This window comes from Dermacentor andersoni, chromosome 4 (assembly GCF_023375885.2).
Source record: "Dermacentor andersoni chromosome 4, qqDerAnde1_hic_scaffold, whole genome shotgun sequence".
Classification (NCBI taxonomy): Eukaryota; Metazoa; Arthropoda; class Arachnida; order Ixodida; family Ixodidae; genus Dermacentor; species Dermacentor andersoni.
In genome coordinates this window covers 60,345,298-60,372,310 of record NC_092817.1, presented here as the reverse complement: position 1 = coordinate 60,372,310, position 27,013 = coordinate 60,345,298, and the positions used below count along the sequence as shown (strand labels likewise).

The following is a 27,013-nucleotide window of genomic DNA, read 5'->3' as shown; positions in this document are numbered from 1 at the left end:
CTGCTATCACACATGCAACACTGTAAAAATGGCAATAAAAATGGACAGGCAACCATGTTGTAATAATGTTTATTAAAAAAAAATACATCTGTACAACAGCACGCGCTGTCATTTTCGCTTGAAATATACATTTGTATTTGTCATATACAATATACACATATCACTCTATATTTGAAGCACATCACTTCTTTTTATGGAAGCACCAGTATACCCGAGGGGTGAGTGAGTGGATGAGTTAAAGGTCCATTTGTTCATCCCCTGAAGTGCTTTGTGCTTCCTGAGATGCCTTTTGTTTGAGCTGAAGGGCAGAAGTGAAGCAACAACAAAAGTATGACTAAAAGGCACGTCACAAATTGTGTAAGGTGCTAAGCTTTAGCAGCGACAAGCAAAGATAGTGCAACAATACTCTAATGCACTACATAGACATTTCATATATGCTTCTCAAGGAACTCAACAGGAACTACACGCCAAATGACAATTTCCTGCGCCGCTAACTAAAACAAAACATTGCGATAACTTCTGCAACAGCTTCATTTTTCCTTCTTGGGAGTTGTGACAAAACAATAACACTTTCTAAGACTTTTGCATTTCTAGGTTTTTTCGTATGGCTGCACTCTCATGAAAATTTCCTTGCGCCTCAAGGCTGCTCACATATTCCTGAAGAATTGCTTTTCCGGTCTCTTTTGCTGTGTGTTTCGCAATTCTTTTGAATCCTAAACCGCGGACTGCCGTTGTGGCCATAGTGACATTGGTGACAGAGCCCATGGCACTGTCCACCACTTGTGCAGCATCTGTTCCATACCTGAGGAGAAACCAGTGCACAACATTTAGACATGTAGAAATTGCAAGTGAACATAATAACTTATCTCAATAAGGTAAACATTGCACAAGCTAATGCTATGAAGTAGAAAAATGAACCATCGAGACAGTTCCGGAAAGACACATAAATGAAAATTAATATGCTTGCATATTGTCATCACAGGTTCCAACAGGAACCTGTGACGTATCTGAATAAATAAACAAACCTAAAACTTGTCTTGGTTAACTTTATCACATGCACTATGTTTTTATCACCAGCTCATCCTTTAGCAAATTGGGACGTGCTCATAGTTGGATGCTTCATCACTGAATGATGCTGCCATGTAGGCACAACACAACAGATTATCACTCTTGTTGCTTGGGCAATTCTACATTTATCAATTGATGCAAGGCAGTAATGTTGCAGCACATAATCCTACACTGCAAATACAATGATAGAACTGTGTTGCACTGTATATAAATTTACATACATGAATAGACATGCCAGATTTTTGCAACTCTCAGAACTTTCAGAACAGTGATCACCATGGAACTATGTCCAAAGAGTAAGAACGCTGTTGCTAATTTCAAGCCCAGGGCCTAAAGCCTTGAAAATTATTATCTGCTCATTCATTAGGTTGCTAATTCATTCATCAATAGGAACTGCCACTTTCATAACTACGTCATATAAAGCAACTGTCACACTTTTACACAAACAGATAATTCCAGTAGTGAACATGTGCTGTGTATTGCACATCATGTTGAAGCAGGAAGCGCATGCCACGCAAATTTAACATTAAAGTAACACTGAGAAATTCATACTCACTTGTGGCCAATAACCTCAACTGTCTCATTGGCAAGGCTGGTAGCCAAGATCTTGGCTGCATTTTCCAAACCAACATACACAGTGGACAAACCTGCGCATCAGGCAAAAAAAGAAATATGGAGCACATTTACACTTTGAACTCCACTCATTTGCAAGCAAAAAACAAACATGAATGGCAATGATTGATTGTTAAGATTCAAAGTCCCAGAGCTTGATCTTTTAGCGCACACCTGAATTTAGGTACATAAGTGTTTATGCATCTATTCCTACCGAAATGCAGCCATGAGTCCATCCCATGGCCTTGTGTTCAGCAGCACAATGACATAGCTACCGAGTCACCGCAGCAGGTACTTGTATGGTGAGCCTATGGAATCTATCACCTAGCACAAGGTCACGATTTCGATGCCTGGCCATGCCAGTAGCTTTTTGATGGCGGTGAAATGCAAAAATATTTGTGGTACTTCAATTTAGGTGCATGTTGCAAAACCCCAGCTGCTCAAAATTATTCCAGAATCCTCCACTACACTGCCTCTCATAGCTACAGTTACTCACGGACATCAAACCTCGTGAAACAGTCACTATAGACCCCATTGCATCATTTACTCATGAGACCATTGATTAGTTTTGCTGCTGCTATCACACAAACCTGCAAAATTTTGCTACTATATTATTAGCATGGCCCAGGCATATTCACTGCAGGTTGTGGGCAACTGCTGCCAATTTGATGTCAGTCTAATAATTTGTGCCTTTGATAGATTCAGCTGTGGCCAAACATCACAATTACTGCCCACACTTTTCTAAGGAGGAAGAGTGAACATGGGATGCACAGTGTTGACTTCACATTCCATTCGACTTGCCTTGTAGGCCCCCCTTGGCAATGGTGATTGCGCCGTGCACTTTGTCCATGCTTGTGGAAGGCACTTCTTGTATGCCAGCCACGCAAGTGTCACAGGACACATTTGTGGCCACCATCTGTGCCACTGTCACCGTCAGCTCACCCACCTTGTTGGCTGCAGTAAAGTCAAATGAGCTAGGGTTTGCAGTTTATGTATACTAGAAAAGAACAGGCACACAGAAACACTCCTGCATAGCGTTAACCCTTTCCATTTGAATCTTTCTTTTTTCTTTATCCAGGAAACCACCAAAATTACTTGAACTTTTTAATCGTCTATTGTTGCGAGCAGCTTTCATGATTGCAATAGTATCAGCAGTTCGTTTCTAACAGTATTCTGTTGTCTGGTACTGTCAATATTTTAATGTTCTTGTGTTACACATAGGCATGGCCAAAGAAACAGTCTATATAAATCTTGACATTTCTTAGAACAGAAGTCACATGTGCTTCTGTTAGCCACCATGCGATGTACGAGGAAAGGAAGCAGCAAAGGAGCCGATGGCAAAGCATTTCCGCCAAGTCATGTCCACACATGGGGCAAGAGAGGCTGCCAGAGGCTCAAACTCTCTCTCACAATTGTTAGTATAATCGAAGCTCTGAACACAACTCACTAGAGCATTCTGGGTCTAAATGTTTAGTTGAGTTGAAGAAACATAAAAAAACATCAATATCCCGACACTGAAAAACATGGCTGTCATCACTGCAACCACCTAACTCTGCAATGCTATTTTTGAAACCCAAGGCAGCCAGACTTCCACTGTGTTTGTACCCAACCGCACTCGCAATAAAACAGTTTTTATGGAAGCTGATGCCATCTGGTAGCACAGAATTTGCATTGAAATGATAAAACAGCTATAACATTCGTCCATGGTATTAGTAGACTAAAGGAAATCCCTGGATGAGTGAGATTTGTCACTGGCATGCATATTGGAGAAAATGCAAAATGCCCAGACAAGCGAGAGTCATCCTTGGCATGGAAAGGGTTAAAAGGGCACTAATGAGAAATTCGGCAAGTCGTATTACTGTGCACCAGGGCACCTTGGTGTGATTAGGATAGGATGAAATTACGCATCAGGGCGCCCTGGTGCGATTCTTTGAGGATGCCATAAATTCAAACACTGAAACAGATACATAAGGACAGTGCTGTCTCTGTGTATCTTTTTCTACGTCCTTGTTCAGATGCGCTTACATATTCTATCATGGATTCAAACCAACTAGCCTGCCAACGTGTTTTAAAATGAAGCTTTAGCTCTAACACTCCCTGTTCAAATACACGTGAAATGCAGTAAGACAAATTATGGCTACCGCTGAACCAACTTGAACCCAGTTCGCTTATTTTTTAAATTAAAATCTCAAATTTAAACACTAGCAATTTTCAGAAGAATGAAGGTCCAAGTTTACAATATCCTAATTACACAGCAACAGAAAATCATAATAATTCTGTAGACGGCGTCTCTTATGATGTACAAGGCAGACAAACTGATGTATATCGCATGTGGCTTTAAATCATACCTATAATTTGCGAATACTACTTTTGGAAAACTTGTGTAAACAAAGTAATGATTACATGTCATAAAGTGGTAACCAATAAAAGAACTTGGCACCTAAAATTTTTCTAAAATTTACCGTTTTTCAGAACTTTGGTAAAAAATTTGGGGCAATAAATCTGAGGATGTAAAGAAAACATCTACTCCCAACATACGATTGTACATACTTAACTCTTTGAAGTGCAACTCATTCAATTTCAAATTGGTAGGGCTACTAAATGCCACACGAGAGCTTTTCTGCCTTTCATACGTCTTAGAAATGGCACAGGAAGAGCAAAAAAAAATTCCACTTGATAGCAGAAGCAAAAACCAAATGCGAGTCGACCTTAGAGGGACTGATAAACAATTTTTAATGACCCAGTTTTCTTATGGCACAACAAAACGCTCATTCTCCAAAGTGTTTATACCTGCAGCGGTTACTTTCAAAAGCACGTAAAAGTTTGGAAGTAGAATTTTTCAATCTGAGCAATCTAAAAAAAAAAGTTCAGCAGCGTGATGCACTCCTTTAACGTGAGGGCAAAAGGCTGCTGCACACTTGGTAATGCATCAAATTATACGACAGGAGGGGTTGGACTTTGTAAGACATGACGAGCCACTATATGAAGTACACGTGTGGCAAGCCATTGTCTGCAAGCTTTGGCCTCTTCTCCACGTTCCCATCTCACATAGTCGCATTGCTGCTATCGCAGTTCGGCTTCTTCAGCTCGTTTTCTACACTTAGCTGCAGCTTCGCATGCTCGTATAGCAGGTCAGACTCGCACCAACTACGTTTCTCCTTGCCTTTACGTTGCATCCTCACAGCATGGGAAAGCAGCACTCACGGTCGAACACTTTGCTCCCGTTGCTGCGCACGTCACACTTCGTTTCTAGCTCGGCAAGCATCCTCAGCCGTAACATACTTCCAAGGAGGGTATGCGATGCTTTATTGATGGCTCAAATGCTTGTTTTGAGCTTGTTCTTTATTGAAACGTGTGCTGTTCTGCGTGTTGTATGGATGATTTCAATTAATGTATTCACTTTGTTGAGCACTTGTAGTCTCTGCCTTAAGAGGGTACAAGCCATTGCATCTTTGCTTGCTTACGGGGTTACGAGCCATTTCTGATTATAATATTTTTTGTACCACTCGCCGCATTTTATAGCTATGAGCCATTGCAACGAGCCACTTAAGGCTTCTGCCTTAAAAATATGAGTCCTGACAGCAGTACAGTAGCCCCCGAGACACGAAGCAGAGTTTCAAATCTCTCTTGACCAAGGCAGCCAATCTGGCTAAGGATGCGCCATTGCTTATCGGAGGGGACTTTAATGCACCCTATCATGTGTGGAAGTACCTTGATTAAGGGGGAGAGACTAAGACAGCAAGCACTAGACTCGAATTTTAATCTGATTACAGACCCTTCATATCCCACAAGATGTGGCACGTCGACATGTAGATTCAACACCGGACCTCACTTTTGTTCGGGGTTTGGTGGATTCACTCTGGTTCAATTTTAATATAGATTTCGGTAGCGATCGTTACATACTTACGATTACTTTGGTAATGGTTAATAAAAAGGAGCACACATTCAGCATGACTGTCTGGGATGCATTTAGGAAATGAAGAGTGCAGAGAATCGAAAATCAGGGAAGTCAGTTGGACTTGGAACAGCAGACTAGCGATTTTAGAAGTGACGTTGAGGCAACCACTAAGGAGGTCAAGACCAATACTGACACAGCGCAAAAGAAAAGTCCCCTGGCTCATTTGTTGGAAGCGAAGCAGTCAATGTTAGCGAGATGGAATAGTCAGAGGTTGAATAGAAGGCTTACAAAGCGTATAGAAATGGTTAATCAAGAAATTGAAGACCATTGTCGGGTACTGTGCAAGCAGCAATGGGATGAAGTATCCAATTCTATTGATGGTCGCATTAAGAGGGGAGGCGTCTGGAGTTTGCTCAGACATTTACTAGACGAGACAAACACTAAGTCTAATCAGAGGACTGTGATAGGCAAGCTGGTCCATCAGGCATGGCGGGACCCCACGGAGCAAGAGTTGCTGAAGGATTTGACTGACAGATACCTTCCGTTGGAGACCTGGCACGATACACCTGAGATGATTTTGGAATATAGTGGGGATGAAAATAGAGTTATGGATGAGGAATTCACTGAAAGTGATATAAGGGTGGTGCCGCAGTACCTTAATGTTCGATAGGCATCAGGGCCGGATGGCATTACGAATAAAATGTTACGGAATTTAGACGAGGGTCCATTAAGTTCCTCACACGGGAGAGCAACAGCCGCAGGAAGGAAGACTCTTTCCCGGAAGAGTGAAAACTTGCAACTACTGTTCTGATACCCAAACAGGAGAAGGCCCATAGGGCCTGAAAATCTTAGACCCATTTCTCTGACATCGTGTTTTGGGGAAAGTCGCTGACCATGTCATCTTAAATAGGCTAATGCGTTATGTTGAGTGCAATGGGGTCTTTCCGCATTCGATGGTAGGATTTCAGCCGAGCCTCTCGATTCAGGTTGCTATGATCAGGATTAAACATCAGCTCCTTCACCGGCGGACAAGGGATACTAAGGTACTAATTGGACTTCTTGTATTCTCGCCTGTGTTATTCAATCTGGCGATGTGGAAGTTGGCTAATATACTGGACACTGTCCAGGGTAGTGGCTATTCTATCTACATGGATGACGTTATTATATGAAGGGTTGGCGGTAGTGACGGAAAGCTTGAGGCTAGGCTGCAGGAAGTGGTAACGCTTACGGAAGAGTATTTGGGTTTTATGGGGCTCAAGTATTCCACTAAAAAGTCGGAGTTGTTGATCTTCAAATCTGCGGTGTCAAACCTAAGCAGCTAGGTTGTAGGCCAAAGGATTGGGTACCGGAAGTTGAGCCTTGCATTAGAATCCATACTAAGGAAGGGTCGTTGATACCAAAGTTGAGGCAGCCAGGCTCCTCGGTTTTGTAGTTGAAGCGAATGGATCGAATAATAGAACCATTCAGGGTATTACCAAGAAGACGGAGGAAGCCATAAGGCTTATCAGAAGGATATCTAATAGGCATAGGGGTCTAGAAGAGGAAGGTGCGATGCAGTTAGTTTGCGCATTTATTCTGTGTCATTTCTCGTATGTGGCAGCTATGCTAAATTGGAATAGGGGGGAGAAATATAAATTGGAAGCTTTAATCAGAAAAGCCGTTAAGGCAATGCTTGGTCTGCTTGTGAGTATGTCAAACAATATGTTGTTGTGACGGGGTTGGCATAATACTGTAGATGAAATTGTCGAGGCTCAGCGTACAGCACAGAGAGAACGGTTGCTTGGTACACCAGCGGGTAGGTATATCTTAAGAGTCAATTGTAGAATCGGTGGCTGTGTCGCGTGATGGGATGCAGTTACACGAGTTGAACGTGAACCTTAGTGCCAATATCATGGTTCGTCCGTTTCCGCGGAATGTGCACCCAGTGCACAATGTAGGGAGGCGGACGGCGAGAGCTAGGGCGTTGTTGCGAGAGACAAAGGATCAGGAGGAGGAGTCTGCGTTTCTTGACGTGGCATGGATTAATGGGAAAAATGCTTATTCAGCGCTGGTGGTAGATGGCAAAGGGAGCGTTCGAAATGCCGCTTCCATTTGTACAAAAGATCCGGGGGTCACTGAGCAGGTGGCTATTGCTCTAGCACTAACTGATTCAGAAAGAGTTTTGGTGTTTAGTGAGTCGCAATCTGTGATTAAAGCCTTCTCGAAGGGATTTGTTGAGGAACCAGCTTACAGACTGCTGCAGGGTAGGGATACCACTTCGCATACAGTTACTTGGTTCCCAGCGCACATGCTGTCAATGGAGGGAGTGCCGCGTAACCTCAATGAGGTGGGCAACAGGGAGGCACGAGGATTAGTGCGCTGTGTACTCCCTGAAGGGGCTAGATATTCTGTTCCCGAGTTCAGGGACCAGCTGTTAAGCTACGACGAGATCACCAAGCACTATTATTTAGGGTGCAGAGCATTACCCCTGCCACATTCTAAATTAAATTGGCCACATTAAGGCTGCTGCAGACACGAACGTACCCTAACCCGGTCATCATGAATAAAATTAATCCGGACAGCGGGGTTTCCCTCTATTGTAAGTGCAGGGTTTGCTCGATTTAGAACACATGCTTTGGCGCTGCTTGGCGTTGGCCGGTGATGGTTCTCAAGGTGAACAGTGGTGGCAGCGGACGCTGCACAGTGCAGTGCTGGCGGACCAACTCAGGGCTGCCCAAAGGGCCTGTGTGACGGCAGAGGGGCTCAGCTTCTCTGTCTCGACGTGGGAGCGGCCCACGTCAGTCCCAGACTGATCTCTCAGGACCTAAATAAAGTTCTTCATACCAAAACCACAACACTGAGAAGCGAGAGCAAAGCCTATAGCCTGCTTCTCAAATTGAGAAAGAAAAACGGTGAATAGCTTTCGCACGACTGAGTGCAACTTTCATTAACTATCTGCGTTTTTACTGTTTTACCCCATTCTAAAATGCTGCTGTACTAAGGCGCCGCAGCTGTGGCTGCTGCAAATCCTAGTGATAGCTAGTTAAAGCCCCTCCATTTTCCAAAAGTAGCGCCATTCTTAGGTCTTTCCGCCACCCAGCTCTCCTAGACGTTTCCTCCTCCACGCCTCCTGTCGCCCCAGCCTCCTTCACTTCCCCATTGGCCAATCTGTGTCACGTGGAAGCATGCGCCGTGCTTTTGTATATTTTTTCTCTCCAGTGCGCTCCGACCGCCATTGTTGGCCCTGCGCGACGAAAGTACGTGCAAAAGGACTGATCGAGTGTGTTAGCGGAACAAATCGAGTGTGTCAAGGAGGAGAACTTAATTGTGATGTCGTGCTGTTGTGCCTTCGGTTGCCGCAACAGACACAGCGACGGCAAAAGGCTTCTTTCTTTACCATCAGGCGAGCGCAACGCACAAAGAAGAAAAGTGTTTATACATAGGATCGGGCGGGCTGACTTTGAGGAAGTAGCAAAAAACCCATGGCTTTGTGAAGTGCCACGGTTCCTCACAACCTCTTCTTCTGAGCCTAGTTCATGCCTGCCGCTTCGAAAAAGTGTATGTGTTTATGCTGTGCGTGCTTTTAGCGCGTTTAAGTTGACTTTTTTTCGAATGTGCTCTCTTTATTTCATCTAGTTTCATCTTGCGCCAAAAGTGTACGCATCTGCAACTGGCCTGTGACATAAAACCGACTTTATTCATGCTATGTCTTGAGCTCCACCAGAAGTTAGCACATTCTCGATGCTTTTGCAAGGCTCACTGCAGTCGTTTAGCTTCAAATGTACGGCCACATGTATTGGGCGTAGCGGACAGCTCCCGATAACTTTATTTAAGTCACCTGGGGATGCTTAACCTGCACTTTGATTGTAGTTGTACGTGGGCCGATAAATTCCACGTTGACGTTTCGTAATTCTCGCGTGGGTGTGGTAGCGCAGCGCCAGTAGTTGGTGCCTCTGCATGATCGTATTGCTTTAGTAGATTTTATTTACTAGTTGTAACAACGTGTCATTATTTCGTATTATTGACGGCGCCTCCAGGGCACCAAAGTGGCACTTGTAATGTCACTTGCTCTCCAGAGGCCTCTGTTAGTTGTTACATATGCCCTCCTGGAGCATCATTTGCAAAAAAAAAAAAATCTATTGTCGCGATTACCAAAGCACCCCACAACGAAAAAAGCGCCCCGCGACTGCTGCAACATACCGCACCCATGTGAGGAGAATCACGGAACACCAACGAGGAATCTCTGCACGGGCCTCTTGCATTTCGCCTCCATCCCAGCTGCTGCCGGACACGTCCTCAATATTGAAGGCATGAGCAGTGGCTACTCGCACGTTTTGTGTGCAGGATTATAATGGCCGAGAAAGGCCGCAAAGGACTGCAGGCCCGCTGATAAGGATTAACATTTTTACTGCTTAACGTTAAGATTTTTATGCGTCCGATTAAGTAAATGGGTATCGCATGCATCATAGGCACTGTATGTGAACCTACGCAACCACGTACACATACTTTCACGCTGTCAAAACCTGAAACTCTGGTAATTACGCACGTGTCTGAGCACACCGCGTGCATGCGTCCTGTTTCAGCAACACAAACTCTCAACGTGCGCGTGCTTTACACCTCAAATAATGGCCCATTTCTCTATTTTTTTCCGCAATTCCAACACGACATTCTTAAGGCCAGTTACCGACTGACGAAGCAAGATCTGGATTGAAGAAACTGCTCCGCAGGGCTCGAACGAATTTCTCCGTGGATTTCCTCTGATAGCGTGTTAGCCGTCGCCTGCTACAGCACGGTCAGCATGGGCGGCGCCACCGTTGAGGCCGCGCTGAGCAGAGGAGGAGGGAAGTGGTTGGCGCTACTTTTGGAGATTGAGTGACAATGTGGTGCCCTCTTTAGGCCGAGAGCACAAGTTCTCACAGCGCCACCATGGCCTTCGAGATCGGGCGGCACACATTGTAGCCCCTTCTCAGAGGCCATGGTGCTACTTTTCTACTCGTAACAAGCGAAGATTTAGCTGCGTATTGCAAGTTACAGAAAAACTTATTACTGAAAAAAATGTATTGCATTTCAATATTTCAAAAAGGCTGAGGAGCTGTGTCCACTAATTGAAGGTCACGCGATAGGGCATCCTATTTTCTGTCATGCTTTTGCCGCGCGAGGGCACCAAAGCTAATATTTTGCAATTTGTTACGACGAATTAAAAATATAAATCCAAACTTAATGAGGAAAACTGCTCGTTTTAGTCAATAGCAGGCAATGTTTCCATCAGTGGGACTATCTCGATTCACATTCTGAATGATTGTCTGTCCCTTTAAAGCATCTTGCAAAAGTTAGTAACCATTTACCGACACGTTCTGTGACATTGCGCACCGAGCCCGTGACAGTACGCAGGATCTCAAGCCCTTGCTTCACTCTGGGGTCCACCATCACCGGCTGGGCTTCTGGCTTGAGGTACTGCTTGAGCCGCGCTGTGCCCATTTTGAGAGCCTCACCAGTCACCATGGCACCCTTGGTCAAACCCTTGGACAGTGCCTCCGAGCCTGGAGAGAGGGAACAAGATGGCAACAGAGGCGCTAAATTGCAGCAGATACTACATTGGGCAAACTGGTAGGTGCATTAACATTCGCTTGCATGAGCATGAACATTCTCTGGGGGTTGCTGGAGGGTCGAACTTGGCTATTCACTGCCGCAGTTGCTTGGGCTGTGGTCCTTTGTTTTGAAAGACAGATTATAGGAAGAAAAAATGGCCAGCTGGAAAGAGATTGTAGAGACAGTGGCCATGCAACGCTTTAAGGATGGTGACTGTGCTAGCTCGCCGTCAGTTGCGGTTTTTCAGAAAGAACTTTTGTTTTTTTCAATGTGATACACACGTGTTCAGTGCCTCAGCAGTCTGTCAGCCTTTTCTTAGTACATACTTATATTACACCCCTGTTTAATGTCGCTCCGTATATTTTATTAGTTTTTATGTTGCTCTTTGGGTACACATGTGTGTCTGATCTGTATAAGCTTGGTGTTCATTTCATTACATCATCAGTTGTCAGTACCGCTTCGTGTCATCCCTTTCTTCAAGTCTTGTTTTGCTTGCGGTAACTTCCCAAAATCAGGAAACACCAACTGGCCTACACCCACACTCTGCTATGCACAGGTAAGAATGAGCCGCAGTGTTTGATAATGTGCTGAAACAGCACAAAATGGGTTTTTGGGCTTGTTGGCACTGCAGTGCTAAAACGCTGCCAAAAGAGTGCAAAACCGCAGGCACAAGGAAAGAGCTGGACACCACGGTGCTGCGGTGTCCAGAGTGCTCTGTTGGCACTATGGTCTTGGTGCATCTTTTGTGCATTTACTTTTAGCAATGTTGAAGCACCGCACAATTCCCAGAAGAAGTACTATAAAACAAAGTTGTAAACAATCATAATTACCATGGAGGAAGAAAATGACTACTGTCACATGACGATTCTGAAGCGTCACCATTAAATATATAATGGAGGGAGATGGGCCCTACCTTGTCGGTAATTTCTAGATGTAGAGCGCTTTGAGAGTATGGGAGATAGAGTAGAGAGCAGGTGGTAAGTGCCAACCATGACAAAGGTGTCACTAAAAGCTAGCTTGAACCAAACAATGCCTTGAAAGGTACAGCAACCATGCAGCCCCTATTTCCTAAGAGACAACATGCAGATGCTACCTGAAGGAGAGGAGGGGAGATGTCAGAGGTCTTGCCAAGGCTATTTGCCTGATGTCATAATCCCTCCTAGTCTTTTTTCTTCCTTGATGCCCATTACCATAAACAAAGGCTACTGACAAATAGCACTCCCATTTTAAACCAAAGCTTAACAGACAATTTGACAGAGCTGTTGGTACAACCCCAAGGTAACAAGCAGTGCGAAATCAACGACAACACAGGATCAACAAAACATGAGCGTTAACTTAAGCTGATTGACATCAAAAACACACACACACACACACACACACACACACACACACACAGTACTTGCAGTGAAAATATTTGTGAAAATGCAAATTTCATTAGGTTGAGGTTTCCGGGTATCAGGAACAGGTGTCTAGAAAAGTCCTGGTGAATAACACCTCGTCATTAAGCATTTATAAACAGAATCCCACAAGAAAAACTACAAATTATTATGAAATTATGGCATCAATAGCACTGATGCTTGCAGCACAGGTTGTGGCAAAAGCAATGCTTCAACATGAAGTGGACATACTACTAGCAGCCACAGTCACATGCTGCCATGTGTATGCTTGTATGATTGTCCCAGCATGCCAAAGCTAGGCTACCATGTTGTTTGCTTACAACTGTGCAGTGATCACCCAAGACCGGGGCCACCATGTTGTTTGAAATAACGACAATGCCGCTGAGACTAGACACATTTCATTTTGTCATCACTGAGGCACTAAGCTGACTTCCACTTGGTGTTCTCCTGTTCTGACTGGCCAATAGTGTCTCCATATCTATGAGCATCAATGGAGAGCATCCAGGGAAATTTCTTTACTGACATGAAGGACAGTGAAATGGTGTTCCATCCGCTCAATAGTTCATGCTTTTTGACACTCGCTGGCAACATTTCCATGCAAAAAGAATTGTGCAAATGATGCATTTAATGTTAGGCTGTCTTTTGCTTGTCACAGAGGCTCAACTTATAAGCATGCAATGTGTGTGGACTTTAGTAAACTTCAGAAAAACATATATTGTGTTCCAGCTTAAGAGTAGTGCAAAATAAGACACTGACCTGAAGGACAAGATAGGCAGTTGAATTAGAATTAAGCTTGAATCATGAGTTCACTAGCACAACGGCATGTATGCAGTCAATACATTGGGTTGAACTAGGCTAAAGTTAGGAAAAAAGAAGTTAGTTGCATACTGCGGATTTTGCTAAATTGAGTTTCCATTATACTGAGCTTCAACTGTATATGTCACATTAGAAGAGTGGCTAAAAGCACTTTTTCGTCATTCAAAAAATTATAACTTTAGGAAGACACACGTTTAGAGCAGTATGACAAGTGGGTAATCAAAACTAAGGTGGGCCGAGGCACACACCTGCTACTATGCTCTCAGACACCTGCTGGCTGAAGGAGGCAGACCGACGGAACCGGCTCATCACAGAATCTGGGAGACCGCTCAGGTCTGTCAGGGCCTCCATCTTCATGGCAGTCAGCTCTTCCATGAGAGACTCAAAAAGCGAAATCATCTCGTATGGCAGGTCAGCAGGAAGCAGGACTCCCACAAAAGCCCCTGTACAGAAGCCAATGGACGAAAACTATTTTATATGCACTCTCTACTCCTTGAATAGTCAGTTGCAACAAAAGTACAAGTCAAAATCAAGTTATAGTGTAAAGAAAGATAAGTTAAACAATAACGCTACACAGCAGGGGCAGCACCAGGGGGGGCACAGGGGGCGGGGACAAATTTCCGCCCCCCCCCCCCTTGCTCCACTGCCCCAAGAGTGCCGAAAAGCTGACCCAAGGTAGGTGGTATGAAACAAAATGTCAATTTCGATTTCTTATAATTTGGAGGCAGATGTATGAAAGCAGCGCCGCTTACAAAGGACGGCCTTGTTTAAGCACAATAATTTATTACAGAAAACTTCTGATCACAAGCAATTACCCTCGCACTTGTGATAGAATAGGCGCTTGAAATACAGTGCGAACTGTCACAATAAGATAAAAATGGTTTCAACGGTTCTAAATAGACTTAAAAATGGGCTACACTTCTTCGTTCTTCAGTCTGCTTGCGTGAACCGGCAAGTTCTTGCCTCGAATGTAATAGCCTCAGCCACAAAATCGCAAGTGGGGTCAAACGAGTTCAGAGGCCATGACCCATTCCAAGCCGCAGTTTTTCTCACAGAAAATCGTTGGGACAACGCTGCCTACTCTCAAAAAGACCTGGTGTGCCAACCACCCTTGCAGGACACCACCAGTTACAGTCGGCCATCTGTTCCGCGAACCTAATTGCCTGTCGGTTAAGACGCGCGCCAAACGTCAACACATTCGGGAGTGTTACGGCTCAAAGTGGCGTTTGGGCCAGGAATCCAACAAGCCCATCAACAAGTATGTCTGGTAGTAGGAAGGTAGGAAAAATTATGCACAACCCACACACTGTGGGAATCAATGTAAGCGAAGTTTTCTGTGCTGTTTGCTTTGATTGATGATAATTAACGGTGATCTTGACGGTAAATGTTTCATTTCTTCAACGTTCAGTCCAACGCGAGAGTGCCGAGTTGACGCTAAACATTACGTTGCGTGCACCCCTGCTGTTTGTCTGTGTAGTATATGAAACACACAGGGAGAGGTGTTTGCCTGAGGCATTGTTGTGGGTCATATTTTATAGGTAGTGACTACAGTGACAGGGCCCAGTACTTTAACATCAGCACTACAGTGACGGAGCCCATCACTTTAACAACAACACTGTAGCGACGGGGCCATCACTATAACGATGTCGGTATTAGGGGCGAGCATAGAGTTTCATACAACTATGGGGGCGAGGACTTACGGAGTCACCATCTGCATAGGTTTGTCTATCAGCGTTAAATAAAGATACTATGCAGGAGCCCTCTTGGACATTTTTGCAAGTACTCTCGAAATGACAGAAGTATTTTACATTTAAAATAATAATCTTGAACAAACAGAAAGCACATAATGGTTTACAGACGCTATCTCCTTATTTACTATGTGCAGTAAGCTGGGACACTGCGCGCAGTCGCCGCAATAGATTCCCCCAAACCAGTTTCTTGCGTGAAAGGTAGGCAATCACAGAGAAAACTACGTGAAATATGTTCTTATGGTGAGCTGTCTGTGTAACCAAATGGAGCAAAGCAGAATGAAGCTTCAATGCAGCGATCGCACGGGTTCGCAGTGACCGACTGTGCGTCTGCATGCATGTCCGCGAACAATGTTTCGGTTTTGCTACGAGCGCGTTTTCGCACCGTGCCGCGAGCTTTATGCCACAGTATATGAGCATTTGACAGTATGCAAGCAACCATTGTTACATGAACACTATCAGAGCTGTTAAAAAATAATTTCGTTATACCAAGGCTTCGACGACTACGGCAATTTGTGATGTGCCGTCAAGACGATTCAGTCTTTTCTTTTTCTTTTCTTCTAAAGTCTTGGAAGCTTCAACATAATTATTTCTCAAGTTGCACCGCACTGTATGTTTATCGGTCTTCTAAGCGAGCAAATCATTGTCTGGTGCTACACAAGCATAAGCATATGCCATGCCTTTTTTTTAATGTGCTTTTTACCATTTCCTTTCCATTCTAGTGAACTTTCTTTCTCTCCTTCTTTGTTATTATCATAGGTGTTACAGTGCATATGTAAAAGACTGTTGGACCCAATTGCTGCAGGCTAATGGATGGGTCCGGATACGCAAAATATAACAGACATTCGGTACAAGCCTAGGGGGATGAATACAGGGGATGAATGCAACACATTAGCACATTAAAAACAGAAAAAAAACATTCTTTAAGGCATGCATGAAAATTATTACCAGTTACATAAATTATCAAACCGCAAACAACAGAACGCCAAGCAAGAACACAGGCACAAAATCAGTGGTTTACAGCTAATAAATAGTGCTTTGCCGAAATTTTGTGTTTCTTATTTTGGAGGGTATGTTGTTACATGTCTTAACTCGAACAAATTCAAGCAGTCTTTTGCCATATACATTATGCAGGAGGCAGGTTGAGATTTCCAGAAGCAATACTTCTGGTAGCACGTGATGATGAAAAATATATGGACACAGGGAAAGGATGTTTACATTTCACAACACTGTTGACGTAGCTAGCTTTTTTATGCTCACGCGTAAGATCAAATGGCTATAGGTTTAGTTAATTGAACAGTGGCCTGCTGGGTGTATCAGTTCTCGAGTGTGTCATGATTCTCAATGCCCGCTTTTGTCTGATCAAATGGAGCATAACAGAATGAAGCTTCAATGCAGCCGGGCCCCGTCACCGCAGTGCAGATGTTAAAGTGCCGGGCCCCTGTCACTGTAGTCACTACCTATTTTTTATAACCTCCGAGAGGGTTGAGTATTGTCATTGCCTCACATGGCACATCGCATCATGGCAAAAGTATGAAACATTAATTATAGGGCTGTACATACCAAAACCACAATCGGATTATGAGGTACGCCATAGTGGCGGACTTCAGATTAATTTTGACATCATGGTGTTCTTTAACGTGGCCCTAAATCTAAGTGTATGAGCGTTTCTTATTCCGCCCCCGTCGAAATGCGGCTGCTGCAGTCGGAACGAGCAATGACATAGCCACAAAGCTACCGTGGCAGGCACAGAAGCGTTAATTTGATGTGCCGATGCTACCATGCTGTCACCTAGACTCTGCGGTGTGCTTTAATTAATGCAGCTCTTTTTCTGCACGCCCTGCATAAGTTGTCCGCTTGACATATTTTCAGGGTGTTTATTATTTAGAAATAACAGACACGTACTGTACTGCACCTAGAACTTAAATTTATCCTGTTTCCCGGTAACTGCTGTTGTGTCTATAGTAGTAGCGTTTCGTTGCCTTCTCACATCACCTTTTCCCTATCCCCCCCTCCCTTCCCTTTGAATGGGAACTGTGAGCGAAGAGTGGCAAGGCTGTTATTCACTCGTTTAGAGACTGTGTCTGTTCTGCTCTACCTCTGCTTCCTCTCTCCCCTCCTCTCTACCATTCTATCTACCCTCTGGACTTGCACGTTAGAAAGGTAAGCGCTGCACCTTCTACAATGCTTTTGCAGGGGGTCACGGATAATTACAGCTGCCAAGAGGTTAATGTGGCCCCGCCCAGGGAGTTCCAGAAGGTACTATGCACATTCAACACGGTGCAAAGGTCCAAGTGAGTTTCTCACGCCGTCTTCTCTGCCACACTCCTGTCATGTATACACATGCTCCGAACCACTCCCCGACACTGTGTGCCAGATGGCAGCAGCAGCAGTGGGAAAATCGAAGGGAGAGGAAAAGAAAGCTTCGCTTTAGAAGGGTTGAAAAGAGTAGAATGCTGGGCTAGTTGGTATTGTGACATGAGAGCCATATTGAAATACAACGCAACGGGATGGCACAACAGATAGGAAGATGAACACAGGCGCCTGTGTTCATCTTATACACGTCCCGCTGCGCTGTATTTCAAGATGGTTCTCATGTTAAAAGCGTTTATTTACATTATATACACGGGCTCCAGATATGGAAGCCCACTCCATGTAGGAGCATATTAAACGTCTGAATTCACATCAGCCTCTCTGAACGAAACGTCTCCGCTTTTTATCCCTTCGTATTCCTTAGGCGACTAGACTAGGGAATCCGACAACTGTATCGTGGCAAATCACAAACGTCGAATCGGTTGCAATATCCCACCCAGGATTTCACGCCGTTCCGCCGAGCTCTGCCTCTGATGGTATGAAATATGTGACCGTATAGCAACCTGAGAATCCAAGGTCGGTGCTATTCTTCAGTAGCCGTCGACTTGGGTCCCTTTCATCCATTAGTTCAGCTTGTCATCTTCAGGTAGAGGGTCTTTTCTTGACCCGTCAATGGTCTGTGTCAAAGCTGCGTTGACTTCTGGATAGGCGGTTGATGAATGGGGTGGGTTGCCTCTGGTATACGTCTAAGAAATGTTCTTTGCCATATTGAGATGTAACAGGAGCTTCAGTAGTGAGCGACGACAGCGCTGCAGCTACGACCGCCCCTGGGCGCACCATTCACGATGCGGCGCAGCCATTCTCTCATTGCACTGACCCCTTGTAGCCTTCCAGCTCACTGTAGTGGTGGCACCAATCACTTCAGCCAATTCGCTTGCAAGCAGTGCTCATGTCGCGGGAGGAAACGCCAGCCTGTCTCGCCACCGGAATAGGCTCCAACGTGTGGTCGACACCACAGGACCTTTGGGTTGCCTCAGGATGCCGCAGAAAAGGTGCATTGCCAACTTTCTTTCGTATACAAGCAAGCAGACCAAGCAACAATGCATCCACACCGAGCTTTCTGCTTCAACAATGGGAGATCCAGAGATGCTCCATGAACAAGAAAATCCTTCTTGGCGCTCCGTTTTGACTCCACTTGAAGAGACTGTGTACCATCACTCCCGACGATGCTTGTCCGTCCTTGTCGGTACAAATAGACAGTGCCACAGGCAGTGTACGTCCACTGCATGAACAACTGCCTCAATCTAGTCATCATGGATGTCTGCAAGCTGATAAAATTGGTGAGGAATTTTTACTCTCTTTTAGAATGCCTCTATGTCTTCCCGAGTGGTTCTGCAATTCACTCTCTGTATGTAGATGTGCAAAAAAAGGTTGTCTTTGCCAGTGATAGAGCTGCAGAGTCTCAGCGATACACGATGGGCCTGGTAGCAGCTTGCACAGCGGGAATGAAAAGCTTTCCTGCTATCCTATTATGTCTCGCTGAAGTCATCGCTACAAACAGCAGGTGGGCAACGGAAGCTGGGAGTCTGTTTGAGCAAATGAGCTTCTCATTTCTCTTCTATTTAAGCCTATTTACGAAGGTACTCAGCAGCCTTAAGGTTCTTTCGGACCTATTGCAATGTAGAGACTGCAATATAAGCCAGGCATGCCTCATGGCACGCACAGTCATTAACAAGTTCTCCGAAATGGCAAATTCACAGCACGCATTTGGCACTGTCTGGGCGCAAACCTGCAGTATTTCTGAGGAGAATGTGGTGTCCCAAAGAGAAAAGCAGAGAATAATGCACCTTCCGATTCATTTAGAGCAATATGTATTGAGCGAAGGACGGCCCATTGAAGAAGAGTCTCCAGATTCAAAGGAAACATTCAGAGTCAGAGTTTTTCTACCCAGTTTCGACCACCTGATTGTGGAGCTGACCAGCAGGCAGTTCACGGAGAATAATTATGTACTCTGCGGAGTCGGCACCCTCCACCCCCAGAGTGGGAATTTTATGGACATCTCCTTACTCAAGCTTTTCGCCGAGCAGTGTGCATGCGACATCAAAAGCGTTGTAGTTGACTGCAAGCTGGTAACGTAACTTCTTCAGCGCATCGAAGCCAAAAGGAAGTGGAAGATAGAGATACTGCTGCAATTGGCGACTGTCTTGGGAGAATATAAACTAGCCTTCCATGAACTTCCCAAGCTAGGTGTTATTGCCGTGACAATACCGGCATCGTCATCAACTTGTGAGCGCATGTTTTCGTGCCTTTGAAGATCGAAGACTTGTCTTCACAGCAAGATGACGAATAACCATCTGAGCGACCTAGCTGTGCCTGTGGTCGAGCGATCTCTTGCCAATAAGATAGATCTTCAATGTGTTGTCGACATGTTTGATGCTGCGCACAGTGATCGACGTATGCGTCTGCACTAGTACGCCGGTATAATTATAGCCCATTGTATCTCTGCGGCGCTTTGGCAGGGAAATTGTGCGGCATGCGCATAGGACTGATACCTATACCGGTATCGGAACACCCGCTTGACCATCGAATAAACTCTGGCTGTATTTTGTCTTGTACTGTCACAGCACAGGTGTTGGCATCTGCGGTTGTCACGAAACCTTCCTCTGTCCCTGTCATCACGTTGAAAGACACTCCATATAGGGTGCTGTACGAGGCCAAGCCTGTGGCCTAGCTTGTGTAGCGAATAGTGTGTAGTCAGAGAGCTATTATTTGCGTTTATGAAACATACTGTACTGTATGGCCAAATATGACACTGACTGAAATGCCTGTTGCATGCTTTATTTTTGCTGTCCTCTCCTCTCTCCTATTTGTTTTGTTATTCTTTTCCCATGTACCTTTTTGCTATTCTTGTTCCCATTTCCAACATTTAGAATCACTAGCTGGCGCCACAAGGGTTTAATCTATATGTAACCAAAGTTGGAATTGGTATACAGGTTGCTTAGAGGTGCTAGTTCTCTCGCCTGTTGTGAAATATACTCTTTTGAAGCTATATTGCGATCTAGTTAACTGATGCTATATTGCTGCTGCTGGGTATCTGTTCTCTTTTTCTATTTATTTAATGCTGTTTTTTATGTATGTGCTTGACCATGTATGATATAAATTTTTATTTTCTTAGCAGAAGCACTGCTGTGTAAATATGCTAAATATTAATTTATATTTTACTGCGATGCTGGAATACCTTATTCATACTGATGCGTTTAAAAGGCCTTCAGCTCAGTTAAACATAGTCAAAACACAACGTATATGTTACTTGCCTCCCTGCACCCCCCCCACCACCACCAAGGGAACTCGCCTGTCTTGGGTGCCCCTCCAGTCAAAAAATCCTGGCGCTGCCCCTGCTACACAGCTTGAACCAATAAAGATACTTGGGCTCTTATATAATTGGTGGCTACATTTACAATAGCCTTATATCTGTGCAAAGTCTCTATCAACACATACCAATGAGATATAGCATATCAAATGGGTGAATTTTCAAGTACATATATTTGAACATGAGGACTGAAAGTTGCCAATGAAAGAATATATACATACACAAAGCACCTTTAAAGTTTTCCTACAAGACTAGATGCAACTATAAATACACTTGATAAAGTTAATCAAAGCAGCTATCTAATAATTGGACGAATTTCTAAAACGTTTTTAAATGTTTTTCATGTGCCTTTTATGAATAAATGTTCTAATGCTGTATCCTACTTATATAATGCTATAAAACTGGTGAAGAACTTATAAGCTTATCTGGCCATAAGGATACTTGGAAGTAGGATCGATAAAAACACTAAAGACATGTAATGACTACAAAGTTTATGAAATCTGTTTGAATCGACAGAAATTATGCGATATTTAAATTTCTTTAATTGCAACTGAACGGTAGTTGGAGCAATAGTTAAATAATATCCTATTAGCTTGTTTATTGCAATAAGAAGCTGAAGACTAGTAGAATATCTGGTACACCAGTCAGAACCTATCTCTGTCAACAAAGGCTGAATGCAGGGTTAGTTGCAACATACTTGAAGAATTTTTCAGTGCTGCAGAGATGCAACTTGACAATGGAGATATGATGTGCATGAACAGAGAAAAAGCATTTTAACAGGTTTTACCTATTTAACGATCTAACATTAAATGTAAGAATTTGTGGTAAGGAAAGAATTGCAGGTGAACAGAACACACATACAAAAGAAAAACAGGACAAGATAAACTGCACAAACAGTTACCACAGAGCACATCTGGAATGCACATCTGGAATGCACATGGCGTGGGTGCCCAACTTGTGCTAACATTCAGTAGCACATGGTCACTGCGAGTCAAGTGAAACTTGAATCAAATCAATTGTCCTCCTGCTCAGCACAACCAAAAGAATGCTGACACAGTCTCCAGGCTGTTTCCATTGTCAAGTTACATTTTTTCAGCACTAAAGAATCCTTCACCTGTTTTGGTGATGCAGCAGTGCTTAAGAGGGCTAGGGAGCCATGCAAGATAGGCTAGCAATTTCTTACCAGCTTCTTTCAAAGGTGCATCAATGTTGGGAAAAAGATAGGCTCCATAGCCTGACCTCAGGGCCGGGGACTGCTTTGGAACCAAAGGGTAAATCCATGTGCCCACTTGTAGCCACGGAAGTGGGGCTTTATCCTCAGGAAATACGGCGTCCTGTTTGCCCGGCAACCGGTACACATGGAGATTCGTGGGCTCAGGTGGTGCCTCAACTCCTCCTCCACCAGAGATATAGAAAATCTGGAGTGGGCACGAATTGGGAACAAAGATAAAATAAAAATAAAATTTCGTGGGGCGTGGGGCGATCGCCTAACCACGTTCAGAGACCTCACCCAACACTACAGACTTGAAAGACGCACATTCCCGCCACCGCACGATAAATTGAACAGGAACGAGGCCGTAACATTACGCTTGCTACAGACACACACCTACCCTAGCCCCGCTATCTTACACCACTGCTATCCGAGTCTGTATCCAACAGACGCGTGTAAAGCATGCGGACACAGAGCAACGCTGCCACACATGCTCTGGGAGTGTGCCGGCAACAACGGTAATCAAAGCAGCTCCGTTGGCGACGCGTCCAGAATCGCGGCTGTTGCCAGAGTAGGAGAAGGCTCGAGCTCCGTTCTTCCCGACGCCGCCCCGGATGCGGGAGCCGCCGGGGACCTTCTCCGTAGGCGTCGCCGCCGCTGGGAGGCGGCTATCAGAAGTTCAGAGCTGGCAGACCAGCTCTGGGCCGTCCGGCAAGCCAAAGATGCCGCTCGAGTCCAAGAACTTCGAGCCGTCACCTGAGGCCACCACATCAAGAACTGCCGGACTATTCTTTACTAAAGTTTCTTCTTCTTCTTCTGACTAAATTGGTTGTGAGTAGCATATACTGTCAAAGCAAACTTGGCAAACCTGCAGGACTGGTAATTGCCTAGTTTTCTTGACTTGCGAGGCCCAACCTTGACAGTATATTTGCTACAAATACAAGTTTCCCCAGAATCAAGACAACAGTGGCCAAACAAAACACACAAGTGACCATAATTACACACAATTGGCTTAACAAATATACAGCGAAAAAGAGTGAGATCTAGTATCCTGCATTGCAAGATGCTACTAGCACAACGCCAAAGAGATCTCTCAAGGCTCATGTTTCCACCAAAACATTTGCTAGCTTAGTCCAGCCTGACACTGTTTCTAGGAAAGGTGGATAGAGATGCAATATTTCAAGATAGTTCACTTTTTTACATATTTATCATGCACAGTTCACATAACCCATAAATTATGATCACCTGTAATTAACACTGATTATATTGCCAAAAGTTATTTGCAAGTGCCCATTAATACAAAACAGGAAAGTTTGCTCTAAACTGGAGATACAGAATAATCCAATCAATAAGAGTAAATAAAACAAAGTTTTGTTATGACCACCTTGGCACCGGGAGCCCATGTATCAAAGCACATTGCTAAAAAGGGGTCATGGTGTGTAGTTAGCGCATAAATGAGCAAAGCCTACTTATGAAGCCATTGAATGTACCCTAAATCTTGGATCAGCTTTGATGGCTATGTCACCAGCAAACGTACAGCTCAAATTAGATGCAATGTTTACATCCACTTGTATGTGGTGAATTAATCAAGCTCATTTTCCTTTAAACATATGCACATTTGGCTATGTTTATGCAAAATCATCATAGTATTCCTCTTGTTAGGCGACATTAGCTGTTTACAGGGACACAAAAGGCAAAGATTATGCCAAGATAAGCAATCTAGTGCTTCAAAATGTTATTAATATGGGACATGGATATGGAACTGGGCCTTACCTCTTACATATTTCAAACCTCTTGCCTGCAATACTTGCACACTGTCTGCCAATTATTACAGAAAAAAAGAAAAACTTCAATCTAATGAACAATATGAATTTACTGAAGGGCGGCTCTAACTTTAACCTACCACTTCCAATGGTTAGCAAAGTTTTTGTTGTGATAGCAACTATATCGACACTCTAGGCGAAGTTTTGCCATCAGTATTGTTGTGATGTTTTGTATATGTTTAGATATAGTATGCCGCATGTTTATCCCTACCATATATGCAAGGTAGATGCTACAATATTCAATCGACATAGCTGCTCAGACAAGGTATTGTTGTCTTGGCTGTATTACTCCCGAGAATTTCCAAAGAATTCTTTTTGAATTGCAGTGCGCGACAATAGTAATTTCACATTTAACTTGCAGTGCACGCCTTTTATCTTAAATTTTCTCAGCCTATTGAAAATTCAAAACAATATTAGTGTTCACAATCTGATGATTGAGTATTAGGACTGGCACCACTCTTTACAGGCAGTGTAGTGGTACTTGTGCGATCCCTACATGGCGTGCTAAAGCTTTGAAGGGCGCCAGAAATTTTGGTGCACCAAGCATAGTTGGAACACAATCCGAGGGGTTCAAAGGCTGTACTAAACCTTGTTATTGTTTTGCTTGAACTCTATATTTTATTTTTATGTTTAGAGATTCGAAGTCTGGTAAATGTGTATTTGTCCAATCCAAACATTTCACACTATCTAGTACTACACCACCAGCTGTTCAAATGCTGACAGTCACTTGTAGAAGCCAATCTGACACTCAGCGAGCAATGTGCAATAGTTGCAAATTATGTGCAAATGCACGCACATAATCCGATCATATACACTTCGATCGGGGAAATACATGCCCTCTCTTGTTACACTTTTCATGGTGTGCTGTTGCACGCCAAGCATGGCAAGCTTCAGTTCACTGGACGTTTCCTTAATTAGTATCTAACCACGGTCAGCCACGGTCTTCAGTTTAAAGGCCCGCTTCATCCTACCTGAACACCAGAATCGATGCAGAAGAGCTCCTCTGCTTCCCTTCGCGGTGGGCGGGCTGTACCCGCACTCGTCGCCTCGTCGTAGGTCGGTGGCCTGTCGGCGTACAGAGGTGCTCCGCCGGCTGCTTCGATGGCCATGAGCCGAAACTCGACTTCGTCCTTGATGTGCTGCATCTTCCGCTGCATGGTGCGCGCCTTCTCCCACTCCGGACCATTGCAACCCGGACGCTCGCAGTTCAGGTTCAAGCCATTGGCCAACTTTTCTAGCCCCTTGTAGTACATCTCGATGGCAAGGGCGTTTTCGCCCTGTTCTTCGTAGCTGAGGCCTTGGGACACGTACAGGAAGGCCTCGTCATGGTTGGTCCGAAGGGTTTCCTGAAGCCCGCCGACTGCACTGCTAGGCGCCGCGTACTGTTGTGCCATGATAAGCGTTCGGTATGCTAGAGCCAAAAGAAAAGTGTTTATTAGTAAAATCTGACAATGCGTTTTCTTTGCTACGGAGGAATGGGCTCGGCGACAGGCTTTCAAAAACACATTCGTACGGCCTTGTGTCCAAAGGCCATGCCGACTCACCTGTACGGCTGATCGGCGCTTCCCCCGACTGCTATATATACAACGCTCTTTACAGAGCAGATTAAATCAGATAGCTCCGCTAATAGAATGCCGGGTGACATAGGGTCAAATTTTAGACTTCTCAGCTGATCGCGCGCCACGTGAGCAGCAAACATCAGCAAATGCGCGTCATTTCCCGAGCCGCCGTCGCCGCCCTCGACTTCAAACGTGGCCTCCGTGATGAGGGCGCGAGCGTTGTGCACAAACCTCCGTTAAAGGACGCATCGAACGTTCACAATGTAGAACACCTTTATCAGAATCAAGTTTAATGAAAAGAAAATGTAAAGTAGAGCTCATAAACGTGGGCAAAATGCTAGACCGTAATGAGCATAATATAACTGGTTGGCTAAAACAGGCCATTTCTCGCTGTACCGTTTCTAAGACAATTTCATTAACTATGCCTTAACCATTGTTATCATCATCTAGTGTGTAATCGGCTATGACAAACGCGGTTTCTTCTGGCGCTTTTTCTGGCGCTAAGCCTGGTGTAGGCATAATCACATGCAGACCACTTTTGAATACGACGATAACTGCTTGACAGCCCCTGCTATCGAACTTCTTTATTGCGATAGCAATTATGACCACTCCATCTAGGCAAACTGCCGCCGTCGGCGTCACCGTGATGTTCCGTGTAAATTCCAAGTCAGATAACACCGCGGCCGCACGCCGTATGCTGCAGGTGCGAGCGAAAGTTTGCCAGGGTGGGCCGAGGAGGATGGTGGCTCGCAAGGGAGCAAGGATGCGCGCCGTCTTCTCACGCGCGCAAGGGATGGGGCGGGGAGATATACGCGCGCTAGGAAACGGGCAGGTTAGTGCGCATCTCCACTTCTACTCCAGCTGAGCGCGGCCGCGCACGTCCTTGGAGGCAATCTTTGAGGCAATCTGCGGTGGGTTGGAAAGGCTACAGCGGATCCGAGATAGCTGACGGCTTCGTGAGCACACTGTGTTCTCGCTGAAACTAGCTGAACGAGACGCAGCACGAAGCGAAATTCTTCTGTCGCCGCTGCCGCTGTTCATCACGCCAGCGTTCTGACGGCGACTGTCCAGGGTGGTCGAGCGAGATGTGCAATTCATGTTTGCCTGTGTGCACGTGACAACGTGTTTGTTGATATAGCTAGTAAGCAAATGTTTACGGCAGTTTATGCAGCTGACGAAACGACTAACCTTACTTTTATAGCTGTCTAAGAATTTGCTATCGCAATCACTGCTTTGCCTTTCGGGTAAAACTATCGTCATAGTTACTTTAAATCTTATGTTTGTGCCATGTAGTCAAGGTTCTTTTTTCGACTACAGCACAAACGTTTCGACTAATTAACTGTAACCTGCATCCGAACGCTGACAACCTTTAACAAGTGAGCTTACTACCACAACAAGGTTTCCAGGAAAAAATCTCTGGCTAGTTTACTTTTACATAGACCAGGTCTTGTCACTGCATTCTGTACACACAATCTGACAAAGACAAAAACAAGTCCCCATCATATTGCTGGATGTATTTCACAATGAGCGTACTAACATTAAAGTCACTCAGAAGGCACCGAGCAAGCCTATTTCTGTTTAATACGACAGTATTTTTCATTCTCAAGGGGCACTGTTTTATTATCAATCAA

At 44.6% G+C, this 27,013-nt stretch overlaps 1 protein-coding gene and 1 pseudogene across 2 annotated transcripts; one reads left to right on the top strand and one right to left on the bottom strand.

Annotated features, from left to right (window-relative positions):
* Nucleotides 1-53: 53 nt before the first annotated feature.
* Nucleotides 54-25,586, bottom strand: LOC126536173 (spartin-like). Of its 2 annotated transcripts, XM_050183057.3 has the most exons (9): nucleotides 25,368-25,586; nucleotides 24,795-25,234; nucleotides 21,974-22,208; nucleotides 13,608-13,802; nucleotides 10,903-11,097; nucleotides 2,482-2,634; nucleotides 1,625-1,715; nucleotides 652-802; nucleotides 54-298 (listed from the first exon to the last, which is right to left on the bottom strand). In XM_050183057.3, the coding sequence occupies exons 2-9, from the start codon at nucleotides 25,215-25,217 to the stop codon at nucleotides 236-238; spliced, it is 1,506 nt and encodes a 501-aa protein (XP_050039014.1). In that variant the 5' UTR covers nucleotides 25,218-25,234; nucleotides 25,368-25,586; the 3' UTR covers nucleotides 54-235. The 2 variants fall into 2 exon arrangements, with proteins under 2 accessions (XP_050039014.1, XP_050039013.2); XM_050183056.3 differs by having other exon boundaries at nucleotides 54-802; nucleotides 25,368-25,585.
* LOC140217046 (uncharacterized) lies at nucleotides 18,734-19,891 on the top strand (annotated as a pseudogene).
* Nucleotides 25,587-27,013: the final 1,427 nt, after the last annotated feature.

Excerpts from the sequence above, each read along its gene's own strand:
- LOC126536173 (XM_050183056.3), bottom strand. The coding sequence starts at position 25,217 with ATGGCACAACAGTACGCGGCGCCTAGCAGTGCAGTCGGCGGGCTTCAG. Across the intron at positions 22,209-24,794 it reads GCATCGATTCTGGTGTTCAG|ATTTTCTATATCTCTGGTGG; the intron begins GTAGGATGAAGC and ends TGCCCACTCCAG. Across the intron at positions 1,716-2,481 it reads TGCCAAGGGGGGCCTACAAG|GTTTGTCCACTGTGTATGTT; the intron begins GCAAGTCGAATG and ends CCTGATGCGCAG.